Consider the following 26,265-nt stretch of genomic DNA (forward strand, 5'->3'; position numbering starts at 1 on the left):
TTTTCGTGGCATTAGTAGTATTTTAAAGTGGCTTCACATAGACTTGAACATTTTAGTTTACGCCGTATTGAGCGGCTGAGTGTTTTTATTACTTAGTACGCGCAATGTCCGTGAAGATGTCGTGGAGTGCAATATTGCTGTTGTGCTCTGACATCCGGGGCTCAGCCGACATTTTCTATTTTTGCATCTGTGGTATTGTGTGTTGAATTTATTAATGATGTACTCGGAAATGCCTTAGTTTTAATTAAAGTGGTCTTTTCTGTGCCATACTAGTTTTTCTGCAGTTGTCTGTGTTGAGAGTGTGTGTGTGTTTCGAGTTTATAAATCTGTGATAATCAATTTAGCTGAAGCATTACTGAAGACAATTGGAAGACTAATAACTGGGGATGGCCTCATTTCTAAGTGCATCTAAAATGCAAGAAGAAAGGTGCCCTGTTCCAGAAGGTAAAGAATTAATTTTACGTACCCATCTTGACGGAGCTGGGGGTTTCTAAGACATTGTCAGCTGTCATTGCTGGCGTAAAAAATAGATCGTTCTTGTGTGGTTTTTCTTAATATGTTCCACTCTTTGCATTACCCCTTCAATTTACTGTGTTCAGCGACGCATAGTATTAGCGCAATGTGGATATTACCTAAAATTGAATCCAAAACGTTAATTTTGAGTATGTCGGAATGCCGAGGAATATTCTACATGTTTAAGGAGTTGCTTTGGTTATAGATGTTGTAGGAAATTTCACTTATATCTGCTCCTTTTCCGTCATCAACAATTCATTGATTCCTCCTTTTACATGTGAAGGTTCTTTAGGTTTTTATGGCAATTCTATATTGCCGTGGTTACTCTCATTGGCCATTTGCATCACAATATTGTTTAAGTTCATTGCGTTCTTAAGTGATATTTTGAGCATTTAGTGGTGCCTTTTCAAGAGGGAATAGACCTTCGATTACCATTATTTAATATTTTATGTGTACGATGATGGGAAACGAGAAATGTTGGCGAACCTTGGTGTGAGTGGTGTGTTCGGTTTGTTCATAGTTACTGGATTGAATCAGTGTATGCCCTTCATCCGTGTCGTGTTCTGGCGGGCGATATGAAAGTGACATTATTGTAAGCTAATGATATTCCAGAAAGTTTATGCCGGGATTTATCTGTTTTTGATGGCGTTACTCCATTTCTCCTGATTTGCTATTATTTTGTGTTAATAGTATAAGTTTGAAGTTGGCTACCTGCAATCAATATGGTATGTATATTAAATTACCAAAGGATCAGAGTTCATACAAGAGCTTATTTTTCCGACTGGAATTTGTTTATTTTGGTTTTTAGAATTTTTAGGTGTTGCTAAAACCTCTTAAAGAAGATAATTTACTGTAGTACTTTGAATCTTAAACGTACGTATATCTATTTCTCAAAACATGTTATCAGTGAGAAAGTGAAACAGTTGTCAACCGTCTTATCAGCATCTTAAACTAAATGAATGTGCCAACTGTCGGGTTGCATTTGTATACGTTCTGGTGTACATTTTGATTCTGGTAATTATATCATGTGCATGATTTTTTCAATGTTAATGAAGTCATTTATACTTTTAATGTACTGCTAGGCGCATTATTTCAATTGGTTATATTTTGCCGTCTGTATGGTAATAATCAGTTATTTGTCGATATCTTCATTTTGTCATCTCTTTAATTCTGGTATATACTCCGCAGGAGTTTTAATTTTGCGGCTGGGTAGTCTTAATCTATGTTACATCTAAAGCGGAGCTACAAGTTTCATTTTCTTGCAGTATTCGCTTTTTCTTCCTAACCAAAAAAACTTTTATGGGGCGGACTTATTTTGTCTGATTGAGGTTACATTTTTGTATGCACAATTAATGTAAAGGTATGATAATCTACTCTCTAAAGTAATATTTGCGGAACACTCCCTAAGAATTGTTTTTTTCATTATTTGTTAATTCACCATTTTGACATTTCATTTTGAGCCAATCGTGATTGTCGTGTTTGAGTACTTCATTGCAAAATTCGTTGAATATACGTCACAATTGCATGCGATGCACTTTTCAGTGTTGCTGGTAGCAGTTAGGAATTCAGCTAAGATCTAGCGCGGTAACGCATAACCGCGAGTGAAATTCCGTCGACTACTGGTCGAAAATCTATAATATGCAACATGGATCAGTTGCCACATAGAAACAAAGAAAGCTTGTACAGCATGGGTAATACGTTGCATCGCTTATGTTTTGTTTTCAATTTTCCTGTTGTTTTTGTTGGCGTTAATGACAGAATTTTGCATGGCCTTGGCATGTAGACAGAAAAAACTTGAGAATACGCCGTGGACGGTAAAAACCTAAGTGAATATTGTTTATTGGGGCCCTTCCCTGTTCTCTATGCTCATTCTTAGGGCAGTCTCAGTCTATTGAACTCCTAGTTAGTACAAAGTTATCACAGCTATGTTGTCCTGCGTGGGGTATCACTTGAGGTGGGCTTTGGCGCTTATCGTGCTTCCGAAATAATTGAATATGGTAATTGTTACTTAATGCAGCAAATAGCTGCAGCGAGTAGATAGAAAAGACATTAAATAAATTTGATCGAAATGTCTCGGTGGATAGGTAAAATCTTCGTGGGACGAATCAAGGATTTATAAAACTTATAAGGAAGAGTTCTTGTGGTTTCATTTTTGAATTTATTAGAGCGAAATAAGGCTGGCAGACCATTGGGCAATGCTTTCATTTCGCATGCAGCTATCGTAGTATTTAGGATAATCAAAGAATGATGAGGAATCGGGTGAATTGTTGTTTACGGAATCAATTTGGGTTCAGAAAATGAAGAGGTGCGCGTGATGTCACAGCAGTCATGATAGACATGTAGAGTACAACCACAGATAATTTGCTTGCTTATTCATTTGGATTTTGAGTGGCCTGCAAGGCACAGGGTGTGTGGCAGGGGGTGAATACAAACCGGGCTAATTTCTTGAATCTAAAGTAGATAGTCGACAGGAAAAATTGAATAAACTCAAAGAATGCATGTGAGAAGATGGGAGTAGACTAGAGAAATAGGCGACCTGTCTGAAACCTGCGCGTCTCCGAATGCATTGGTGCGTGCAGCCGAGGTAGACGGGCATTCTCACGCCGGGGTTAAGGGCGTGCGTCCACGCGAGGCAAACGGAAGTTTCGGAGGTACGTGAAAGTAAGTGGGGAATTGATGTAAACAGATTTGTCGATAACCAAGCGTCAGTTAGCCAGTCTGCCCAAGTATTGTAATACTTGTTAAATACATAACAATAAGCGCTTTATTGGTATGGTATGAAGAAAGTGAATTAATGAAACAATGGGAATGAGTTTCTTGATAAATAGAAAGCTAATTTTAACAAAATATTGTAAGGCAAGACGTATAGTACGTAGGGTAGTTCACCTTTTTAAAATGTGTTTTGGACAAAGATGGCTCAAGTATTGTGGGCAATAGAAGAAAAATTGCGCTAGGCAGAGAATCCTCTGCTGACAGGTGATAGTTGATGACAAAGGCCTTGATAAAGAAACGAATTGGGCAAACTTCATGGAGTGTATTTTATTACGGCGTGGAAACGTGGACGTTAAGGTCTAGGTATGATCATAAACGTGAGGTTTTCGGACTGTGAGTGTTGAAAAGTGAAACCAACGCAAGAGAAAAAAACGAGCAAGTACTTGGCATAAAGGAAAAGAGAGGGTTGTTGGGAAGAATTCAAGGAAGACAGGACAAGGGGATGGAGGTGGACCAGAGGAGGGGGGAGTCTGCCTGTAAATCCGAAGGTCGCTGATTCCATTCCCGTGACCGGTCCAAAATTCACCTTAGAAAAAAATTTTTTGATGGTTTTTCGGAACGAGGCAACCACACATAAAAGGTAAATACAAAAATGGTATTTCGGAACGAGGCAACGAGAAAAATAGAGCCCTGAACCCATGATGAAAGGCAGCAGTTTCACCATTAGGCACTGGTGGCGCAGACCAAGTGGGTCGGTCCAGTATCAGCTGCGGGCGAGAGTGAAGTGCAAGGTATCGGCCGCAGTAGTACGATTTAGAGGGCAACGGGAAACCACCGCGTTATTCTCCCTAGAATATACCGCCTTGCATTTAAATGTGACATGAAGGCTTTCCTCCCGGTAAAATCTTCCAGTGGTAAACTAGTCCCCAAATCGGATCTCCGGGTGTGACTCCTGGGAGGGGAACATCAGTCAAGATAGACAAATGCAGGATAGGGATATTGAACATGAGATCATTGCGAGTGTGCGGGAAGTTCAAAAATGCTAAGATGGGGATGGACAGATTGGGAATCGACATAGTAGGAGTGAGCCAGATTAAGTGGGCCGGGACCGACGACTTCTGGAGCGACGGATACAGGGTGATATACTCCGAATGGAGAATTTCAGGAGTGGGCAAGAAGAGTCGAATCGTGCTGGCAGTGCAGTGAAAGAATCCGGATGATGAGGTGAGAGGAAGAGTCTGCAGGCACGGCAAAAGTGCAGGGTTGTATGCCAACATCCAGCCATTCAAAAGAAGAAATAGAAGAAGTACACGAGCAACTGGAAAAGGTTCTAGGAACAGGAAAACCTCATAGTGATGGGAGAGTGGAACGCTGTGGTCGGCGAGGGGCGAGATGGAAGTAGCGTGGCATACTTAGGATTGGGAAAACGTAACGCCGCGGGACTGATAGAATTCTGCAACGTGGTAGAGGCAAATACCGTCGTCGATCAACATCCGAGAAGAAGATGCACATGGGAGGTGCCTGGAGACGAAGCACGATACCAAATTGACTACATGCTTGTCAAGAAGAGATACAAGAACCAAGTTAAGAAGTGTAAGAGTTACCCCGGCGCAGATATAAATAGCGATCACAACCTGGTGATCATGTACAGCATACTGCGATACAAGAAGGTGAAGAAAGAGACACAACAACCCAGATGGAACTCAAAGATACTGGAAGAAGAGAGCGCAAGAGATAAGTTCACCACGGCCATCGAGAGGGAGGTAGAAGGAAATAATGAAAATATCAGCACTAAGGGTCGATGGAAAGAAATGAAGAATATAATTACCAAAGCTGTAAATGAGCTCCTCGTGAGTAAGGCGAAAATATCTAAGAAGCCACAGATAACAGCTCAAATAAGAGTCATATAGACGAAAGAAGAAAATTCAAGAATCCAAGAAATGAGGAATGAAGAAAACCTCTATAAACAGTTGCGGAACCAGGTCAAACGAACGTACAAAAAGACCAAGGAGGAATGCATAGAAAGCTGCTGCGAGGAAGTACTCTATCAAGCTCCCAAACCACTGGTAGATGGCTCCAATAAATATGAAAGTATGATAGGTAAAGACCGTCGGGGTCCGCAGATTTAAGAAGCGAATTCAACAGAGCCGTGGCCGACCTGAGGAACAACAGGGCATCAGGAGTTGACAAAATAAACGGAGGAATAATCAAGACACTCGGGGTCAAAGCGAAAGATACCCTCTATGGAATAATCAAAGATAGCTACGACAGCTGAAAGATACCAGAAGACTTCGAGAAACGTGTATTGATTGCAGCACCGAAGAAACCGAAAACAGGTAAATGCGCAGAACACTGAACATTGAGCTGGGTGGCTCAAGCATAAAAAATCCTCACTCGAATAATTAGCCGAAGAACAGAAGGAAACCTCTGAGAAAACCAATTCGGATTCAGGAAAAACCGAGGAGCAAGAGAGGCAATTCTCAGCTTGAGAGTTCTGGCCGAATAAATGAGACACGTAAAGAAGCATAAATAAGGAAGAAGTTCGACCGACATCAAGCGAAGAATAGCCCAAGCTGAGAACGCAATCATGAAGAAGAGGAAGCAATTACTATGCTCCAAGTACCTAAGGCTGGAAACAAGGAAGCAATTCGTCAAGACTTTCGTGTGGAGCATGGCGCTCTATGATTCTGAGACTAGGAACGTTGGAAAAGTGGACCAGCGAAGAATAGATACCTTTGAAACACGGTGATGGAGGAGAATGCTGAAGATTAAATGGACAGATAAAGTAAGGAACGAGGTAGTATACATATAGACGAATAGAAGAGGATGGGACCATATGGAGAATTCTACGGCAAAGTAGAAATAGATGAATTGGACACACATTGAGACACAATGGATTGTTTGGGAATATAATAGAAGGGAAGATTCCCCGAGGAAGACCAAAAGACAAGTACATAGGACAAATTAAGAAGGACGTAAAACAGAGAAGGTGTCAGCGGTTGAGGGAATTGACATTGAATAGAGTAGAATGGGGGGCTGCAGGAAACCAATCCTAGGATTGAAATACTGATAAAAACAAGTTGATGCAGAACGTTTCGATTGGCGATGGAATGCTGAACTCTGATCAAAAGAAGAACGTTGTGTAGGGGAGGTTGGGGGAGAAGAAGGTTGGTCGGAATGAAGGAAAGCAGAAGGCATGTGGAATGAAAGTTTTTTCTTTGTGTTAGAGCGTTGTGTTTTGTCAGGCGGGTCTAAAAGGTTTAGCAGTGGTTAGTCTGTGTGTCCATCCAAAACCGACGGTAACCCGTGGATTAGGGTTAACCCAAGTTGAAAAGAAAATTATTCTGGGAAGAAAAGGTTAGATGAAAGACACATGTGGAGCTCGAGATTGTTTCGAAGGCTGCAAACAACCCATCATTCGCAGGATGTTCACATGCACAAATGATGCAATGAATGCTTCTCCATCAGGGCCACACTCACTGTTATTTCTAAATATTTGCCGTGTGGAAATTGGCGATCAGGGATGAACCTTCCAAACTCACGAAAGTTTCGAGCTCTGGTGGCGGCCTCTTCTTCGGCATAAGAACATATGATTTTATGCAGAGACCATGTTGAAAAAGGGTATTAACCACCAGCAGCATTGTCTCATTATGAGAGCATAAGGAGTCTTGGTCCCATTTACCGGTCTATTGTCTGGGGATCGGGATAGTGCGGTGACTATGTACTGGCTTCCTACGCACAGGGCCCGGGTTCCAATCCCGAAGGCGACGGATATTTTGTAATGGTATCCCGATCCCTACTTGAGGTGTTTTGTGGAGAGCACTTATTAGTAGGATGTCCGTTGGATGGGACGTTACGCTGCGGACCCTCTGGCGCCCAGGGTTGTTACGAGTAGGCTAATGCCGACGCCGGGTTGCTCTCCGCCCTGAATTCATTCCTTTCCATCCATATTGGCGCAAGTGACGTCAGCTATCGGTTTCCTCCCATTAAACTACGAGGGTTGCTATTTATATTTATATATGAGCCATGAGGTATAAGAACCTTGACAACACCAACTGCTTTAGGCGCAATCTGATGTTTCCATCTAAATTTTTGACTCGTTTAACAATAAATTTCTTCAAAACATTTAGTCGTTTGATCATAACATGTTTTGTTTACTGTGACTTGAAAATGCTGTCTCAAAAAAAAATATGGAGTTAACTCACGAACACATAAGTGCGATGATTTTTACGACTTTCTACGTGGATTATCATGACAAATAGTGCATCGATCAACTTACTTCCATTTTTGGCGATGAAGCCTTTGCCATTGCAAAACGCTGGTGCTACGAAATCCACCATGGCTCAGCGACGAAAGTCGTGAAGGTCGTCTAAAATCAATTGTTGGACCAGAAAACATTGATGATGTGCAAGAACTAGTGAAGGAAGATGGTCATGTGACTTATCGTGAGATTGGGGCATCCCTGGGGATATTGCATATAGTATAAGATATTGCATGAACATTTAGTTGTGAAAAAAAATTGTTCGCGTTGGATCCCGCACAATTTGACAAAAGCTCAAAAAGATGCTCGTGTCATTTGGCGGAAATAAATGCCCAAGAAATACAACGCGGTGCATCGAAAGCTGTGTATAACATCTACACAGGTGACGAATCTTGGATCTAGGCGTATGAGCCCGAAACAAAACAGCAATCCACTGCATGGTCTTCCAAGACGTGCCAAATCCGACAAAAGTGATTCGTGCACGAAGCACATCGAAGCAAATGATCGCCTGTTTTTTCGGAATAACTGGGCATGTGGCAACCGTGCCGTTGGAGCAACGGAGAACCGCGAATTCCGAATGGCATGTTCACGAGCATTCGTTTGCCAGAAGTGCTCGGTGAAATACGGAAAAAAGAAGCGGCAACGAAGGATCAGTCTTCATCATGACAATGGGCAAGCTCTCACCGATCGGCTGAAACAACTAGTACCTGGCTGCGTAGATTTTCGCGGCGGTGGCTTGAAGAATTCTGCATGTCCGGGTTTTCACCGCGTTGTTGTTTGAAGCCGACAACAGTTTCGCCGAAGTTTCATCCGGCGTCTTCAGGTCGAAGACGCCGGATGCGTCTTCGACCTGAAGACGCCGGATGAAACTTCGGCGAAACTGTTGTCGGCTTCAAACAACAACGCGGTGAAAACCCGGACATGCAGAACTAGTACCTATTTGACAGGCCAAAACGTCGAATTGATGGGTCATCCTCCATATAGCCCGGACTTAGCACCAAATGACTTCTTTTTATCCCCGTTTATCAAGAAAAAAATTGCGTGGCCAACGTGTTTCGGCGCATGAAGAAGCCTTTGATTGATTCAAAATCCATGTTTTTGAGGCACCTCAATCGGAGTGGAAAAAGTGTTTCGAAAATTGGTTCGAGCGCCACCATCTTTGAAGTGGGTTGGTTCTCATAACATGGAATCCTTGCTCGAGTGAGCACCAGCTTAAAAGCGCGACTGTTAAGACTAGGGTCATGGAATGCTAGAATAGTGAGGTTGTACCAATTTAAAGAGAATTTGGAAAGGAAGCATCGATAGATGAGTTAATATGCTACAAGTGATACGAGGGTGGTTCCATAAGCACTCGGGCTGACCTAGAGTCGGCGGTAGTTGCTTGAAAAATATCACTGTTAGAAAGTATGCAATCCATAAAGCATTTAAGTTTCAAGTTTGAAGACGCCTCGTTTAGTATTTGTTTCGCAGCCATCAATAGTGAAAGTTTTCAATGAATTCGTGAAAATGGAGAAAATTGGTCATCGTTACGTGGTACAATACTTTTATTAGAAAGGCCTTAACCCGACCAATATAAAAAGCTGAACTGGGCTCTACTCTGGGTGAGTCTGAAAGTGCGCGAGCTAGCAGACATAGTAGGCATTTCAATAAGTGCAGCTCATCGCATATTGACTGAAAATGTGAACATGAGAAAGCTGTGTGCAAGATGGATGCCGCGGTTGCTCACACTCGAGCAAAACCAGTGTCGTGAAAATGTTTCAATTGAGTGTTTAGCACAGTTCCACAGCAACAAAGCAGAATTCCTGTGCCGTGTCATAACCATGGATGAAACATGGGCCCATCACTTCACACCCGAGACAAAAGAACACTCAAAAACAATGGATTCAAAAGGGAGAAGCGACTCCAAAGAAGGCGGACGCCGTTTCATCTGCAGGCAAGGTCATGGCATGGGATTTTTGGGATGCGCGTGGGGTAATATCAATTGACTATCTTGAAAAAGGGAAAACTATCAACGGCGACTATTATGCGAGCTTATTGCAACCTTTGAGCAAAGAAATCAAGCAAAAGCGGCCGCATTTGGCTAAGAAGAAAGTGTTGTTCCATCAAGACAATGCACCAGCTCACAAATCCATTATTGCAATGGCCAAAATTCATCAATTTAAGTATTAATTGCTACCTCATGCACCCTATTTGCCAGGTTTAGCCCCCTCGGATCATTTTCTGTTCGCAAACTTGAAAAAATGGCTCGGTGGATTCGAGATTTTCCAATTGTGAAGAAGTGATGTCAGCAGTTAATGGCTGCTATCTTGAGGAGCATTACAGTTCTTATTATAAAAAGGGTATCGAACTTGTCAAATATCGCTGGGAAAAGTGTATAGAGCTGAAAGGAGATTATGTTGAAAAATAAATACATTTTTTCCCAAAATTTTTGTTTTCTTTGTTGTGTCGGATACTTCTGGGATTGCCCTCGAAGGGGCAGAATAGCGTAAATCGCGCGTTTATACCTGCGGTTTTCCACTAAATACTGAAGTCAGAGCATGGTTCCCTTGTCAGTGATCCCTCGCAATCCCGCTAACATCTCGTGCTGAAATTCATTTGCATTTTATTTAGACAAAGCTTATGGAGCAGTATAATCAATTGACATACGAGATCCCAGTGGGCAGATGAGGGTGGAAACGACTTGTGTTATTGTATTTTTTCATTTTAATAAACGACATTTTTGTTATCCTTGCCAGAAATCGAAAAAAGCTTTTGTGTTTGTCTCAAAGAAACACCGATGTTTTGTCAATAAGACAGAGGCGCAAGATGCTCATTGGTCTTTTAACAATAATAGTTCGTAATATTTAACTATGCGTATTGTTATGATCTAATGTTACGACATGCGTAAAATATTGACCAGTATTTTATGATTTATAGCAAAAATGGAAGTGCCGATTTATTGGGGACTTTCAAAGTTTAGAAACGAAAATTCGTCGTCCCTTTTTCCGGAAGTATTCATTTTTTCAAGTGGCGAAATTTTGTCAGGTTCAAATCTGCATGTTTGCCCCATATCTGCTCACTCATGGCCCTCGTCATTTCTGCCTCCCTGCTCGTTCCCTCGTACTTCCCTTCGCAAGGGGAACACTTTACTCCACAGAACCAACCCTCTCTCCTTCCCTCTGCCTCTCCTTCCCCGTTGCTCTTCCCTGACCATCCCATTCCCTTTTTTTGACTCTGGAGCTCAACTGGATAACTAGAGTGCATGTCCCAAGACTACGACAATGTTGCCAAGGTAACTAGCCTCACTGCACTAGTTTGCTTTCTGTAAAAACCCGAAAAGGTTCAGCCGTGACGTGTTTCTTGCCTCTGCCACATCCACCATTTTATTTGATTATATTGTATGATCCATTTTTTAACTAGACAAAATACAATCATCAGTTTTTAAAAGCAAGAGGTATAAATGAGTGAACACCTCTATCAAATGCTTATCATTCCGGATAAAATTGTTTTCCATTTAATCGCAAATTAAATTGTAGTTACTTACATTTTCCCTCCAGCATCGCAATCTTCGCAAGAGTTAATTCGATATAGATAAAGGTATCATTTTTTTCACAATCTTAAAATTATGACCGTATGTTACGTTCTCCGTACGTATGGATTTATTTAATACCTTACGACTCAAAAAATGCTCCAAGAGAGTTTGATAAAGCTAATTATAATTTTTCAAAGCCATTGTATGCTAAGATGGCCTGTCGTGGAATAGGCTGTTTGGCAATGCAGTTGCATTGGTTACAAAATTGTTCCATGGAAAAGAATTAGAAAAAGAGTGCGTTTAAAAAATATAATGTTAGCAAAGAATCAGCCGAATACCGGAACTCATACTTAAAGTAAATAGATATGGGAACATTATTGAGAAAAATGTCGTCCTTGGTGAAGGAGGGTGAGGGTATATTGAACATTTTTGAGATACTGACATGGAGGAAAAAAGATGGTTGAGTGGGCATACGAGCGAAGAAACACTAACAGGGTAGTCTACGGTCTGGGAAGTGGACGTTGTTGAGAAAAATTCAGAGAACGCGGTGAAAACTTTTGAAGAAATTATTGAGAGGTGTTTTTTCTCTGCAATAAGGGAAAACATAAAAAAATAATGCGGTTGTAAGAAAATAGTTCCGCAAGGATTACAGGATAAGGCCACTGAATGTTTGTGGTAAATTATGGAAAATATAATTTGAAGAAGTTATCAAGTAGAGATGCCAGAGAACACAGTCGCTCTGAGCACTGTTGAAAACAAATGCTCGTATTGATTATCTTTGATGAGAGGTGTAACATTTGAAGCCGAGTTATAGTCGCTCAATTATGTATCTATGCTTTGAGGTGTCGGTATGTGTGTAGAATCTCAAGCAGTAGGCGGTTAGTAGTACGGTATGCGAAGCAAATAAAAATGCTTGCGATATATATCCACACTCTTTTCTAATGTTTACTCAATAGGCTGAGTAGACTGTCAACTCAGTAGACTGAAACTGTTATGTTTATGAGGTTGGTTTGGCAAGAGAGTTCACCTAATACCGAGCTCAACGGCGTGTGAAATTCACGCCTCAGTCTGGGTATTTGCTTGTGAGTCTCTCCCAGTGAAATGACGATCGGTGATAACAGCAATGACGCCAGACAGTGCTGGTATCGGTCACAAATTTACGATAGAAAATTATGCAACGAAATATTTGCTAGTCCAACGCTGCATTGAGTGGCTCAGGGGCAAGGTGGGTGGGAGGAACATTAATGAAGGGCGAGGAAAGGCCGTGGCTGGAATGGTGGTCTGAGGGTAGGTGGGAGAGGCAAAGCTTTCTTTCGACTTATTTGCCACCTTGGACCGAAAGCGACCTTGAACCGAAAGCGGTCTTGCAGACTAGCTCATCGATACAGCACTGATTCATGAAAAAGTCATCTGTACCCTTTTGCTCGGCGTGAACAAAAGAGTAAGCAGACGCGGTCGCATTGTCCATGGGTATACCGACCATTCGGAATGAACTGTTTCCTTGTTTTCTGAGTCATCTCCGTGATGAACAAAACCGAATGGATGGCCGTGCTAAAGCTGCGTTATCTAATGCAATTATGTCATTTCTTATTAATACATTAACAATTAGTTTTACTTTATAGCAAGGAGCCTACATATTGGATTTTTTCTTACTCTGACGGGCGTTGACGTAATATACGTTACGAGCCACACTTATCAACCCGAAGGTATGTTTGATAGGTGACACTATCTGGTAATCAGCCCTACGAAGTGTGAAATTCGCACACCAGGGTTTTAGCGCCTTTTCTTTACCTATGCCGCCTATGATTTCTCAGGAAGATCCGGCACCCGACAAAATCACACAGCTTAGTATTTTTTAGTATCCTAAGTAACAGCATAGCACGATACCATGATTTTACTTCGAATACCGTGCGTCTGTGCATTGTATGTGACGTGGTGGTCGAGTGGAAAGAGCGATAGGCCTGGGCTCGTCTCCAGGAATCACTCACGGAGCGAAGATTAAATTACAGATTGAAGCTCTTGCATAAATTGGAAGTAGGTCTCTTTAGCAGTGATGATGAAAATGTATTATTACCCCCATCGCACTGCGATAGGCGAGATCTGGTTTTAAGAGTCAAATTTAGTCTGGTGTGTATTCACCCCCTGCCCCATACCCAGCGGTGGCTTGTTGGGTACTAAAATATAGTATCTAATGTCTAAGGAAGCTAGAATTAGCTTGTATCTGTATTTTAAAATCCTGCCACCCCAGGACTAAATTGTATCCATTAGCTGACACCTTCCTCTCAACAACCAATCACCGATTGCGTGGTTATGTTTATCCCTCTCCCGCAGTCTTCTCCTTCTCATCTTCCCGTCAGTGGTTCATCTGGAACAGATTCCTCATTGTAGGTGGATGGGATCACCGAAATGTTGAAGTGAGTTGTTGTTTAGATTAATTTTAAATTTGTGTTTTATCTACGTATGATTGAATGCGTGTGGGTCGTGTAGATCATGATGACTACTTGACATGGACTACGGTATCTTAAAGAGATATACTTCTTTACGTAAATGAGAGCAGCTGTTAGTAACGAGGGCATTGTCTAAAGTTTAATGAGATAATGACCGCATGGTAGGTTACTTAGAATGAAAAAAGAAAAATACTCTCCTCCCTCCCGTAGCGCGGTTGATTGTTATTTTGATCCCTTATCGTTCGTGGAAAAAATTAAATCATTAATCTGCTTAACACGTAATGTCTTTAGTTTCATTGAAATGATCTCTCTTAGTACGATGGGGCTAGTGATACATTTTCAAGATCATCGCTACAGAAACCTACTTCCGTTATATGCGAGATTTAATTTGTAATTCGCTTCGTGGGTGATTTACAACCTGGTTCCTTTAATAATCTTGATACGCTACTAAGTTTATTATATTAACGTATGAAAAATCTAGGTCATCAATGCTGCACTCTATCCAATTCGGCAAACAATCTAATTTCATGATAATATTATCGAATGACGGCATAAATAAGCCTTAACGCACGACATACGAGGGTCATCCGGAAAGTAGTACCCGTTCGTGCCGCATGAAGTGCTGACGACGCGAGTAGCCGCTGGACGAGGTCAGATAGCTTCAGTGGCTTGTCTGCCTTCTCTGAGCCAAGTTGCGTGACGCTAGCATTGCCTATGTTGTTTCTGTGATTGTTTACAATGTTTAAAAAAATTGAGAACGCCGCCAGTTGTGAAGTGAGGGCAGTGATTAAATTCCTCAATGCAAGAAACGTTCGCCCATGTGATATTCATCGCCAATTAAAGGAGGTGTATGGAGACAATGTAATGGACGAGTCGTCTGTTCGGCGGTGGTGTCGCAACTTCAACATGGGGAGGGGGAACACACACGACGATGAGCGTTCGGGGAGACCGTCTGTCATTACAGACCAACTGGTGAGCTCAGTTGACGAATTCGTGAGGAACGATCGGCGCGTCACAATTGATGACATCTGTGAGAATTTTCCCAATGTTTCTCGAACAATTGTTCATGAAATTGTTAAACACCATCTGCATTATGCAAAAATTGTGCAAGATGGGTCCCTCGCGTATCTCAATGAGCTGGCGGCGAAGGACTATGCAGCAGGAATACAGAAACTTGTCACACGTTATGACAAATGCCTTAATTTGCTTGGAGATTATGTTGAGAAGTAGTTTAAAGTATCCTCTTTCAAATAAAATTTTTTATGTTTGTTAATATTTACTTTTGTGTCTTTATTTCACGAACGGGTACTACTTTCCGGATGACCCTCGTATAACATTTCTCGTAACTTTCTCGTCACTTTTACGCAATACTATTCTAGTATATCCTAATTTTTTCTTAGCTTGCCCCCGTATGTGTTACACCCAGGAGAGGTCGTGGGTTAAAGTAGCGCCTTAGCTACGATCGAGTCAACGCTTTCTATTTCGGTATTACTGATGCAGCAGGCGTTCGGAAGGGAATTGCTCTCATATTTAAAAAATTCATCGCCACGCACTTTTTTGGGTTTAATTTTAATAGCCAAGTTTTGCACCAACCTTGTATTGCATAATGGTTCTCTGATAAAGCTACCTTATCCCCAGCACTATGGCATCTAAATAACCACTGCGTCATCGGGCTATCTTACTATTAGCCATGAAATCAACGCCGTTAACGTGAAGAAGGAATAAAAGAGGTCTGATAACACTTCCCTGGGGAACACCTGAAGTAACTTCTTCTGCATTTGAGCTAACACTGCCTATTGACTTCCCTTTTTACCTTACCATTCGAAGTGTCTCTATTTCAACCCCGTATATTTTTATTTATACCATAGGCTTCTAGCGTGAGTAGTTTGCTATGAGACTCGGTCGAAAGCTTTCTTAAAGTCCACGGTAACATTGTTTTCTCCCGAACCAAAAATATCGTGAATAAAAATTATAGCCGCCGGTGAAATTTTCCCAAAATCCTTTTCCATTTAGAGAAATGACGGAAGTAATAGAAAAGGGGGCGGTGTCCTGATTGCAGCTAAAAATTATTGCATCAGCAGGTCTGAGATAATTCCGGGTAATGGTTTGGAAATCGTTTGGTGCTCAGTTAAAAGTCCTCATTCCAATAGAATATATGTATGCGCGTTTTACAGACCGCCAGTCGACATAGACAATTCAATACTAGAAATAGATCAAATCCAAGGTATTTTGCCCCTACACAGTGATCGCGACGTTATAATCGGTGGACATTTTAATGTCCCATGTGGCTGGAGCACATATGTATAGTTTTAGAACGGGGTGTAAAGACAAATACTTATATCTGCGAATCGCTATTGAACTCTTTTGCGTTGACCTCCTTGCATCAACTTGTCGCTTCCCCAATTCGGGGCGATAATATTCTTGGTTTTTTAGCAACGAACGTAACCGAAAAAGTCTCAACTATAGAAACAATAAAAGGAATTAGTGACCGCATAAAATGCTTTCGCTACATGGGGTCCGAAATGAGAAGCCTAAAAGGAAAATTTACTTGTTTAAAGAAGTGGACTTCAATGACTTAAAGCGCGTGCTACAAAGTCAATTTGCAAGTTTTAAGAAAGATGGTAATCAACAAAATACTTAGGATAAATGGAATCACTTCCTGGAGATCACGCGTTTAGCAGTCAACAAGTTCATTCTCCGTAAATTTATATAGGATAACACGTAACCTAGATGCTACAACGCGGATGTTAGAAAAGCATTGCGACGTCAAAGGCTTGTCACGCCAAGATGAAACATAGGGATGATGTCCCTAGCGGAAAAGAGAATGAGATTACTTGTGATTACAAAATGTCTAAAGCGAATGCCAAGAGGAAGTCCGGAAAGCATGAAGTGATCGCAAATGGAAAAGATGAGCGGAAAATTTGAAAGTGAATCTGATAGCATGTTAGTCGTGCGTCAGAGAGGTTCTGAGAAATAAGTCAAGTGTTAATTCACTGAAAAATGAGAAAGGTGCAAGAGTAACCAGGAGTTTGCAAAAGGCTTACTTATTGAATTCCTTCTTTCAAAGCGTCTTCACCAATGCCCCACCGCATGCCTCCGATATTTTCAAGTATTTATAAGTATTAAACCCAAAAGAGTATGCCGGTCAACCGGTGGCCAAAATGGAAATCTCATGTAATGAAATATAACGTTTGCTGAAAAATGTTAAGCCTGATAAATCCTCCGGGCCCGATCTAATATCCGCTCGTATATTTAAGGATCTAGTTTCGGAAATCGCGCCGTATCTAGAAATAATGATAATTTAAGAAGTCGCTGGTAGATCACAAGGTTCCCAGAGATTGGAAAATGGCTAGCGTAACACCAATATTGAAAAACGAAGCCAATGAGGGGTCGAGCAATTACAGACCTATTTCCCTCCCATCCATTTCGTGAAAGGTTATGGAGCATGTAGTTGCTAGCTCGATCGTGAGACACCTCGATAGTCATGAGTTATCAATATAAAATACGCGCGGTTTCGGAAAAGGTAGATCCTGCGAGACAACTTGCGCTTTTTGCTCATGATATTCTTATTGCGGGAGAGAGAAATGCTCCAGTAGACGCGATTTTTCTAGATTTTAAGGAAGCCTTCTACCTCATAGTAAACTACTCATAAAGCTAGAAGCATGTGGCATAGATAAAAATATCCGGGGTTGGTTTAAATACTTTTAAGACAAAAAACTATTGAATGGTCGGGCACAAAGAATTGTGATAGATGGAGTTACGCAGCTCAAGTAGTAGTAGTTTTGAGGGGAGGCGACCGACAGCTAAGGTCATTTGCGCCATAGGGGAAGGACAGGAAAGGATGAAGGGTGGAGAGAAACCCGGCGTCGGCATTAGCCTACTCTTTACGAAAGGCGCCAAGGGGTCCGCGGCTTAACGTCCCGTCCGACGGACGGCGTACTCACTCAAAGTGCCCTCCACAAAGCACCTCAAGTAGGGATCGAGATACCTCTGAAAAATATTCAACACCGCCGGGATTTTAACCCGCGCCCTCAGGGTGGGAAGCCAGTACGTTAGCCCCCGCACCATCTCGATCCCCATACGTAGCTCAATTGCAGTAGAAGTTACCTCTGGTGTTCCCCAGGGAAGTGCTATCGGACCTCTTTTATTCCTACTTAACGTTAACTACATTGATTCCGTAGTCTCTAGTAAGATACGTGTATTCGTCGACAATGCGGTGGTTCACCGTGATATCCGTGATGCTGGGGAGGACACAGCAGCGTTCTCAGATGACATTAATGCTATACAACGCTGGTGCGACACCTGGCAGTCAGCAATAAACTTAAAAATGTGCGTGGTGATAAGTTTTTGAAAAAGAGCCATTCCCACCCGAACGCCTGCTGCATCGCGAACACCGAAATGGAATGTGTAGACTCAATTAAATAACTTGGCGTTACCCTTACTCACGATCTCTCCAGGGTGAAACACATACGGGGAATATGTGTACAAACTAACACAAAATTAGGATTTATTGAAGAGTTCTTGGTAAATGTGATGAAAAGGTCAAAGAGAAATGTTATCTGTCGTTGGTTAGGCCTCATTTAGAATATGCTACGAGTATATGGGATCCTCACTAAGTTGGATTGATTGCCGAATTGGATCGCGTGCAGCGTAAAGGAGTTAGATGTGTAAAATTTTGTTATGATAAACTTGTAGCGTATCCAAAATACTAGAGGAGCGAGGCTGGGAATCACTCATGGGGCGAAGGTTAAATTACAGATTGAAGCTCCTGCATATATTGGAAGGATGTCTCTCTAGCAGTGATGTTGAACATTTATTATTGCTCTCATCGTATTACAGTAGGTGAGGTCATGCCAATAAAATTAGAGGGATTGAGTTTTTAACAGATTGATTTAAGATGTCATTTTTGCCACGAACAATGAGGTATTAGAATAACTTTGTCCGACCGCGGTAGGGTCGTGTTCGAGTCAAATTTAGTCTGGTGTGTATTCACCCCCTACCACATACCCAGCGGTGACTGGTACCAAAATAAGGAAAAATTATTCTTGTGTGTATTCACTCCCTGCCACACACCCTAGCGGTTGCTTTCTGGCTACTAATATAAAGAAATATGAATAAATAAGCACAAGGTTTCTCGCGTAATCCACCCTTCCGAAAACCGTGCTGGTATTCCGCCGATAACTGTTGACTATGAAGCTGCCTAAGAATGGAATTGCCTCGTGTCTCTGCGCGCTCTCTCTCTCGGTCTGTCCGGCCCGCCACGGTAGCCTAGAGGATGTGTGGCAGTGGGTTTCGAGGCGGCACTAAGCATTATGTCCCCAGGAACTTTTGTTTTTCTAATAAATTTCAAGGGGGCTAGAGGGGAAGTATTGAACTACGATGAAGCTTCTTGGTCTTGTGTATCCTCCCTCTACGAATTTCAACCCAGTTGAAGAAATCCGAGGATTAATTCCGCGGGTGTTGATGGTGAAATTGTTACCCCACTCATTTTCAGTTTCCCTCCAAAGTCACGAAGGCCAAATTTTATTTAATTCTTTAAAATAAGCGTAATATTCTTTAAAATAAGTGTATTATATTGTTTTGACTTCTTCGAATCCGCGTGATGTTAAAAAACTTTGAAATTTGTTTGAAATTAACTTGTATATTAAAGGTCTTCTATGCGGATCATCTTCATGTTTTTATGACTTTGAATTTTGTAATGGGTATGCTGGAGCATTCATTAATGCATTCACGTATGTGATTGCTTAAATAAAGTCCTGTGTTTTCGTTCCTTTAGTGATGTATACATTTAAAAAATAGCTATTCACCCGATCAAAATAGAGAAAGAATTTGTTTCCACGATTTTTTATCGCGCAGATATCGGGAAAATGCCAGCGGTGCTAGCTCGGCATTCGACGCCCGAAGCAGTTGTCGAGTAATTATAAAGGCTTGAGTTTTGCTCGCGAGGATTTTATCTGCTAATTTTAATCAGCTTGGTTATCGGGTGTACGTATCGTCAATATCAAAATGGTGGAGAAAATTTTTGAGACGAACTCATGTACTCAACAGGGAAAATCCGATGTCCTTTATGGTACCATTAATACCTACTACCTTAAAGGATGGAGCGGGTACGCAATGATTTTCGTGCCTCAAGTCTGACGGTATCCATGCATCAATGATCTCGATCATAATATTTGCTGAAGATTGGAGAGTACAACAATGGAATTATGACCTTCAGGCCAATATGTCTTCATGAAAAATGGGGACATATGGGGAAGCTATTTTTACCGCTAGACTACTTCTGTCGAAGAGAATAGGTTAGGGCCATCAGGATTAATGGGATTGGAGTATATTGAAACATTGGTTTGAAAATTTAAACTGGGTAAAAAAGGTTGAGTGGGCTCTATAATTATTACGAAGCGATTCACCGGGACGCGAGCTCTTGTAAGTACGAATAGCCTCAGCCTAAGTAGCCTCGGCGGCTGGAAAGGCGGAAGGCCGCTGCCACGCAATGGATCAAGGAGAAAAACACTGCAACCCTGGTGTCGAGGGGGCAGGAAAAAGAAAATAGGCAAAAATGTGCAGTCACCCGTTATCTTCAGAGTCTGAGCCGTCCAAACTTATGAGGAAGGAAGTGAAAAATGGGGGACATTCAACAGGGGTGCGTATCCACGGAGAAAAAAGATTGCAAGCTCCCGTTTTCCGATTCTAGGCCTGTGATAAATGTGATTTGGGAAGAACGCTTCTCAGCGTGGATGATGTGATACAATAGTGCAACTTGAAGATGATGGTCTGCACGGGTGGAGCTGAAGGAGGCTGAAATATCAAATTGGGGCAGTAAGTTCATTCAACAAGAAAGATCAGCGGTGAAACAAATACCGAAGAACAGAGCACAGTCAAATACTGTATTTTACTAGTCGAAAATGTTACCGAGATAAAACAGCGCGTGAGGAGTGAAGGAAGCGGCATGAATGGAGCATGGCCTTGCAGCGACGTGGAGAACGCGAAGCGGGAGCAATGCGAATGTTGTGCCGCAGACGAAGTTTGAAGGTTGACCAAGTTGACCAAGTCCTGCGCAGAGCAGGAAGATGAAAAATTGCTGAAAAGAAAGCCCAAACTTATTGAATGTATTTTCGATACTCGATAGATTTCCTAAATCAGTCGTGGGATCAAAAACATAAAGGAAAGAGCTATTTTAAGAATACCTGCCGACAACCTTTTTCACCTCTCTCCGGCGTTCTGACGCAGTCGCATCCCGCAAACATCGGTAATTAGCTTCAATTGGATACTAGAGTGGCTTTGTACGAGGGTCATCCGGAAAGTAGTACCCGTTCGTGAAATAAAGACACAAAAGTAAATATTAACAAACATAAAAAATTTTATTTGAAAGAGGATACTTTAAACTACTTCTCAACATAATCTCCAAGCAAATTAAGGCATTTGTCATAACGTGTGACAAGTTTCTGTATTCCTGCTGCATAGTCCTTCGCCGCCAGCTCATTGAGATACGCGAGGGACCCATCTTGCACAATTTTTGCATAATGCAGATGGTGTTTAACAATTTCATGAACAATTGTTCGAGAAACATTGGGAAAATTCTCACAGATGTCATCAATTGTGACGCGCCGATCGTTCCTCACGAATTCGTCAACTGAGCTCACCAGTTGGTCTGTAATGACAGACGGTCTCCCCGAACGCTCATCGTCGTGTGTGTTCCCCCTCCCCATGTTGAAGTTGCGACACCACCGCCGAACAGACGACTCGTCCATTACATTGTCTCCATACACCTCCTTTAATTGGCGATGAATATCACATGGGCGAACGTTTCTTGCATTGAGGAATTTAATCACTGCCCTCACTTCACAACTGGCGGCGTTCTCAATTTTTTTAAACATTGTAAACAATCACAGAAACAACACAGGCAATGCTAGCGTCACGCAACTTGGCTCAGAGAAGGCAGACAAGCCACTGAAGCTATCTGACCTCGTCCAGCGGCTACTCGCGTCGTCAGCACTTCATGCGGCACGAACGGGTACTACATTCCGGATGACCCTCGTATTTATCCGGGGCCACGTGCCAAGTTTGACGTGTGGGGCATAAGTTGTCGACCCTTGTGCACCCTCCTGCACCTTTGCGTGTGCCGAGTTTTCGTGCGCTTTAAAAATGAATTGATTGCAAGTGTGCGAGAGTTTTGCGCGGACGAGAAAACTGTGAGTTGAAAACTATTGAGTATTGTTCTTTTTGTCATTCATTTCATTTTCAGCACTCCATTCCGAGGATCCGTCGACTACTATCGTTCATTCTTCACTTACTAACTCTGATAACTCCCTTACTTCAGAGAGCTCTTCCGCAACCCCCCTTCGCTGGACCCACGCATTTGGCCAACGGACTTCTCTTATTATGCTCCTCATGAGAATTCCACTTTCTAATGTTCTCCATATAATATACATTGATTCCCATGACACCTGACTCTCTTTTATCTACTTCATGCACAATATATCGCTTTCCTCCCCCGTCACTTATCCCTTCCCCCTCCCTGTTCTTCTCCATTCACGAATAATATTCGATTCAGTCAATGAAGCTTGGCAGGAAGAACATGCATCACTTGCCCTTTCTGTCATTACAAATGATTATTCAACTACATCGACGCCAATCAAGTAATTATTTTTATTAATTGATCATAAAAAAGTTTAAACAACTCACGAGACTTGCATTGAATAATAGTCAGGAAAAGATCCAAACAGTGCTATGTTTTGCTTCGGATTACTTGTTTTCTTTGATAGTGGAAGTATCTTTTCCTTTCCGAAAAATTACTTCTGGTACACTAAACGTAATAAACCACCGATCGTAAAAAATAATTCTACTAACTATGTAAATAGATGGCTCCTTATATTAACATGAGTGTGTGCATTAGTTCAATAGTTTCAGCCTCAACTTTGTGGAAGTTCATTTTAATATTTCAGCATATTCAATATTAATAGCCGTTCGTCGATTTTGGCGTTTTATTATGTTTCCTTTGTTGTCTTTCATTTATGAGTGTGTGCATTGATTTACCGTTGTTTTTATTCTGTGGAATATAAATAATAGGGCCTGGTTGGTCGTTTGATCAAGTTTATGATTCGATAGCGATGCTTAGATTGGGCTCTCAGAGCCTGCCGCAATAACCTCTTCCGGAAGTAACTTCAGTTTAAAAGTTGGAAACATATTGCCGGTGTTTTTGACGTTCCGATTTTGCACCAATATATCGACTATTGCCGCGAGAATCGTGGGAAAGAACTGCATTTATTGTAATGAGGGCTCTGATTGTTTTGCGTGGAGAAAAGTCCGCGTACAATTTGGGCTTTATTGATTAATGTGCAATGCGTTCGTTTCGATTGTAAAATAAGTAATTTTGGTCAATTTTGGACGAAAAACCTTTTCTCCGAGACCACATCGCAGTGCGCCAAGAAGATCGTCAATGGACGCCGTTTGGCTCCATATCGAAATACGATCTAGTGATAAATATGGAGCGGGATCAAGTTGTCACTTTGTTAGTGCATTGGCTTCCCACCCATTGGCCTCGGGGTCGAATCCCGGAAGAGGCAGAATTTTATCCCTATTTCTACTTGAGTTCCTCGAGGAGGAGAGTATTTCAAGTGGAGTGCGCCGTTCGTCGATTTTGGCGTTTTATTATGTTTCCTTTGTTGTCTTTCGTTTAGAGTTGGCCAATGTCGGCTTCGGGTTTCTCTCCACCCCTCCTCAATTCCATAAAAATGCCAAATGGTGCAAAGGACATCAGCTGTCGGTCGCCAGCCTCGTACGAATTGAGGCCCTGAACCGCTCTGACCTGTGACCCCTCCCTCTTTCCCACCGCTCTTTGCTGAGTGAGCCTGTTTCCGTGTGACGGCCTCATTATTTCGTCAATGCGAAATAATACCAGTCAAATTTGAACTCTTAATAGACCTACGAAACTAGGCTAACGTATCGAGCGCTGTAGTAAGCATCTCGATGTTTCTATATATCAGTTCTTAGAATCGGTGTGTGTTGCAATTTTGAGTGGCCAGTGGTGTGTCGCACTCTTATTTTCTAATCCGGGAACGAAATATTATTAGTATTTCACTGCATTAATTCTAGGTCATCGGAGGATACGTGGTCCATGCCAACTCAGATAATCGGAGATACTTAATACGGAAAGATTATATACGCGAAGATAAATTTTGGCAAAATGGCATTTCCTCACCGATATATATTATGTATGTTGAAACAAGTAACTTCAAAATTATTAGTATCGTAAAGAAAATATTATTCTTAATTTTCATTTTCAAAATATTGTTCTCGGTTAGTTGTAATTTTGGAAGGTTTTCCATGGCCAATAACAGTAATTGATGCGGTAAATAATTACTAATCATATATACGAATGGGTACCTCTATTCCACGGATAATGCGGAAACTCGATAAAAAAGGACTCGGACAATCGAGACCCTGCCACGACTACTACAGTTGCTTGTCTCAGAAAGCTTGTCTCTGAGGGTGGTCAAATATCGTCTTGGATCAGCCAATGAAGAATGTCACGAAGGCCAGCAATCGTGATGTGGCTAGATTGCCCATGATTTCTTATTGGTCGTTACTCTTCAGAATCCATGTGTGATACTTGCGAGTGAATTTTGCCATATTCACATTTTCAGAATAGAAAATTGATTTGTCCAGTGATTTTACTCTTATTGCCACTCCAGGTACCCCTGGAAGTTATTTGTGGGCCATAGAAATACGCCAATCGCATTACTGAGACTAATTCATTCGAAGGGCACGATGTATACCACTTAATTCAAAGAGTGTAGAATTGTATTTGTTTCCTAGAATGTGACCTAGAGGCTCCGTGACTCGAATTTATTCTCTCGGGATGATACCAAATAGTTGGCACACTTTGGCAAGTGAAAATATTGGTGTATTCCTCACGAACTGCCGTGGGTGTCGTTTCTGTGTATGACGAGAAAACTTGTCGTCACCACTGTGGGGTGTATTGTATTATTTATATTATATTATTTTTAAATATGTAGAAATTCTATTAGGATTTCGGTGAAAACTCGGAAAAAGCTGCTGTCTGACAATCTCTTCTCTCAAGCTTTTATTCCATCCGACTGAGTATTTATAACCTCATGATATTTATATCTCCTGCCTCTTAACAAGAATTGCGAGGATTGTTTAGAAATGGCTTTTTACCCCAATTATTCTGTACTATTGTTGTTTCACAATTAAGTAGCACACACAACTGAATTTACTGTTTCAAGTATTTTCTTCCATTTACTTGGACACGTGAATGGCCTCTCTCGTCCCTGCCTTGCCTGTCCGGAAAGTCCTTGTGAACCCCATTTGCGAGGAAATTGTGGCTTAGAAAAATAATGATAGTAATTTGAATCAAGACCATGATGAATGAACTCGCCTCGTATCTGGAAAGTGTTGTAAAATTCCTCGTGGACCGCATTAAAGAAATGAACCTTTCGTTTTTGTTAGACATGAGTTTTATTTACAACTCTCACAGCAATTAGACGATACGTACATTGTTGAATGTAATACGGGATCATCACATTTCCCACATCCCCAAAGTACTCCAGTGGTGCGGTGAAGTTTAAGGTTTTTGCCCTTTCAAGTGCGAATTACTTTCTCAATTTTGGAATTACTCTATGACTCGGATTGATTGGTTTGATGTTGTATTTTTTCATCAAAAACTCGGACCCGTCTTTGATTTCTCGCATCGGTCATCAATTATTTAAGTCAGTTTTAGAAGTGTCTTGTTGTGATTATTCCTTGTTGGTTGAATAGTTTATTGAGCGTAAAGTAGCGATGCCATAAATTTTACAATATGTATGCTCATTGCTATGTGTTTGTAGTGCTATTCCTGTCAATTATTACACACTCCGCAACCATATTTGTTCCTTTTGATAGCATTTGCGTATGTGTGGAATGAACTTCTCCATCCCGTCCGTATGATATTTAAAAACATTTTCCTTGTGTGTTCTATGTTGACGCTGTAAATTTACAGCCAGAATTATAGCAGTTCATTTTTTCATTTCTCCCGAAGCTCATTAAAAGTCTCGTTATTGAATAAATGTCTAAAACGCCTTTCGTCAATGACATTTGCGGTTTTATTTTTCACTTCTATAAATGTTGCTTTTTGACCGCCCGTTCCCTCAGCGACATCCATGTTTCCATATATATATTCTAGAAAGAAGGCGGCTAAGCTAAATATTAAAATAGGAGGGCAAAACATAGAGCAGGTAGAACAGCTTACGTATCTCGGAAGTGTTTTGGACCAACACGGTCAAAGTAGTTGGGACGTAAGGAGAAGAATTGTGCTAGGCAAAGAGGCTTTCACAAGGAGGAGGGAGTTGATGACATGTACCTTGAGTATGGATATTAAGAAAAGACTCATAAAAATTTTGATATGGAGCGTAGCTATGTACGGCGCGGAAACGTGGTCATTGAAGCAGGAGGATAGACTTAGACTGGAGGCTTTTGAAATGTGGGTGTGGAGAAGAATGGAGAAGGTGAAATGGACAGGGAAGAAAACAAATGAGGAAGTACTTGGTATGGTGGGCGAAGAGAGGGGTTTGTTGGGAGAAATCCAATGGAGGCAGGAAAAGTGGATGAAGGGGGTATTGACCGGTAGTGGGACGTTGAAGACTGTAATTGAGGGGAGAATGTTAGGCAAACGAGGAAAGGGAAGGAACAGGATAGGGATGTTGGACGGGATGAAGGGAGGAAGAAAGTACTCAGAGATGAAGAGGGACCCGATGTAGAGTAGTAGTCCAGTGGGACTGGACTGGGCGTTGGACTGCTGATCGGAAGGTCCCGGGTTCGATTCC

General features: G+C 41.6%; 1 protein-coding gene across 5 annotated transcripts in view; it reads left to right on the forward strand.

Annotated features, from left to right (window-relative positions):
- The first annotated feature begins 160 nt into the window (after positions 1–160).
- Positions 161–26,265, forward strand: part of LOC139689887 (eukaryotic translation initiation factor 4E transporter-like) — a 125,681-nt gene continuing 99,576 nt past the window's right edge. For all 5 annotated transcript variants that reach the window (XM_071586992.1, XM_071586995.1, XM_071586997.1 and 2 more), the window contains exon 1: positions 161–444. In XM_071586992.1, coding sequence (XP_071443093.1) covers positions 387–444 — 58 coding nt within the window. In that variant the 5' untranslated portion in view covers positions 161–386. The remainder of the gene's footprint in view (positions 445–26,265) is intronic.

Source organism: Hetaerina americana, unplaced genomic scaffold (assembly GCF_022747635.1).
Source record: "Hetaerina americana unplaced genomic scaffold, ioHetAmer1.1.p SCAF_29, whole genome shotgun sequence".
Lineage (NCBI taxonomy): Eukaryota > Metazoa > Arthropoda > Insecta > Odonata > Calopterygidae > Hetaerina > Hetaerina americana.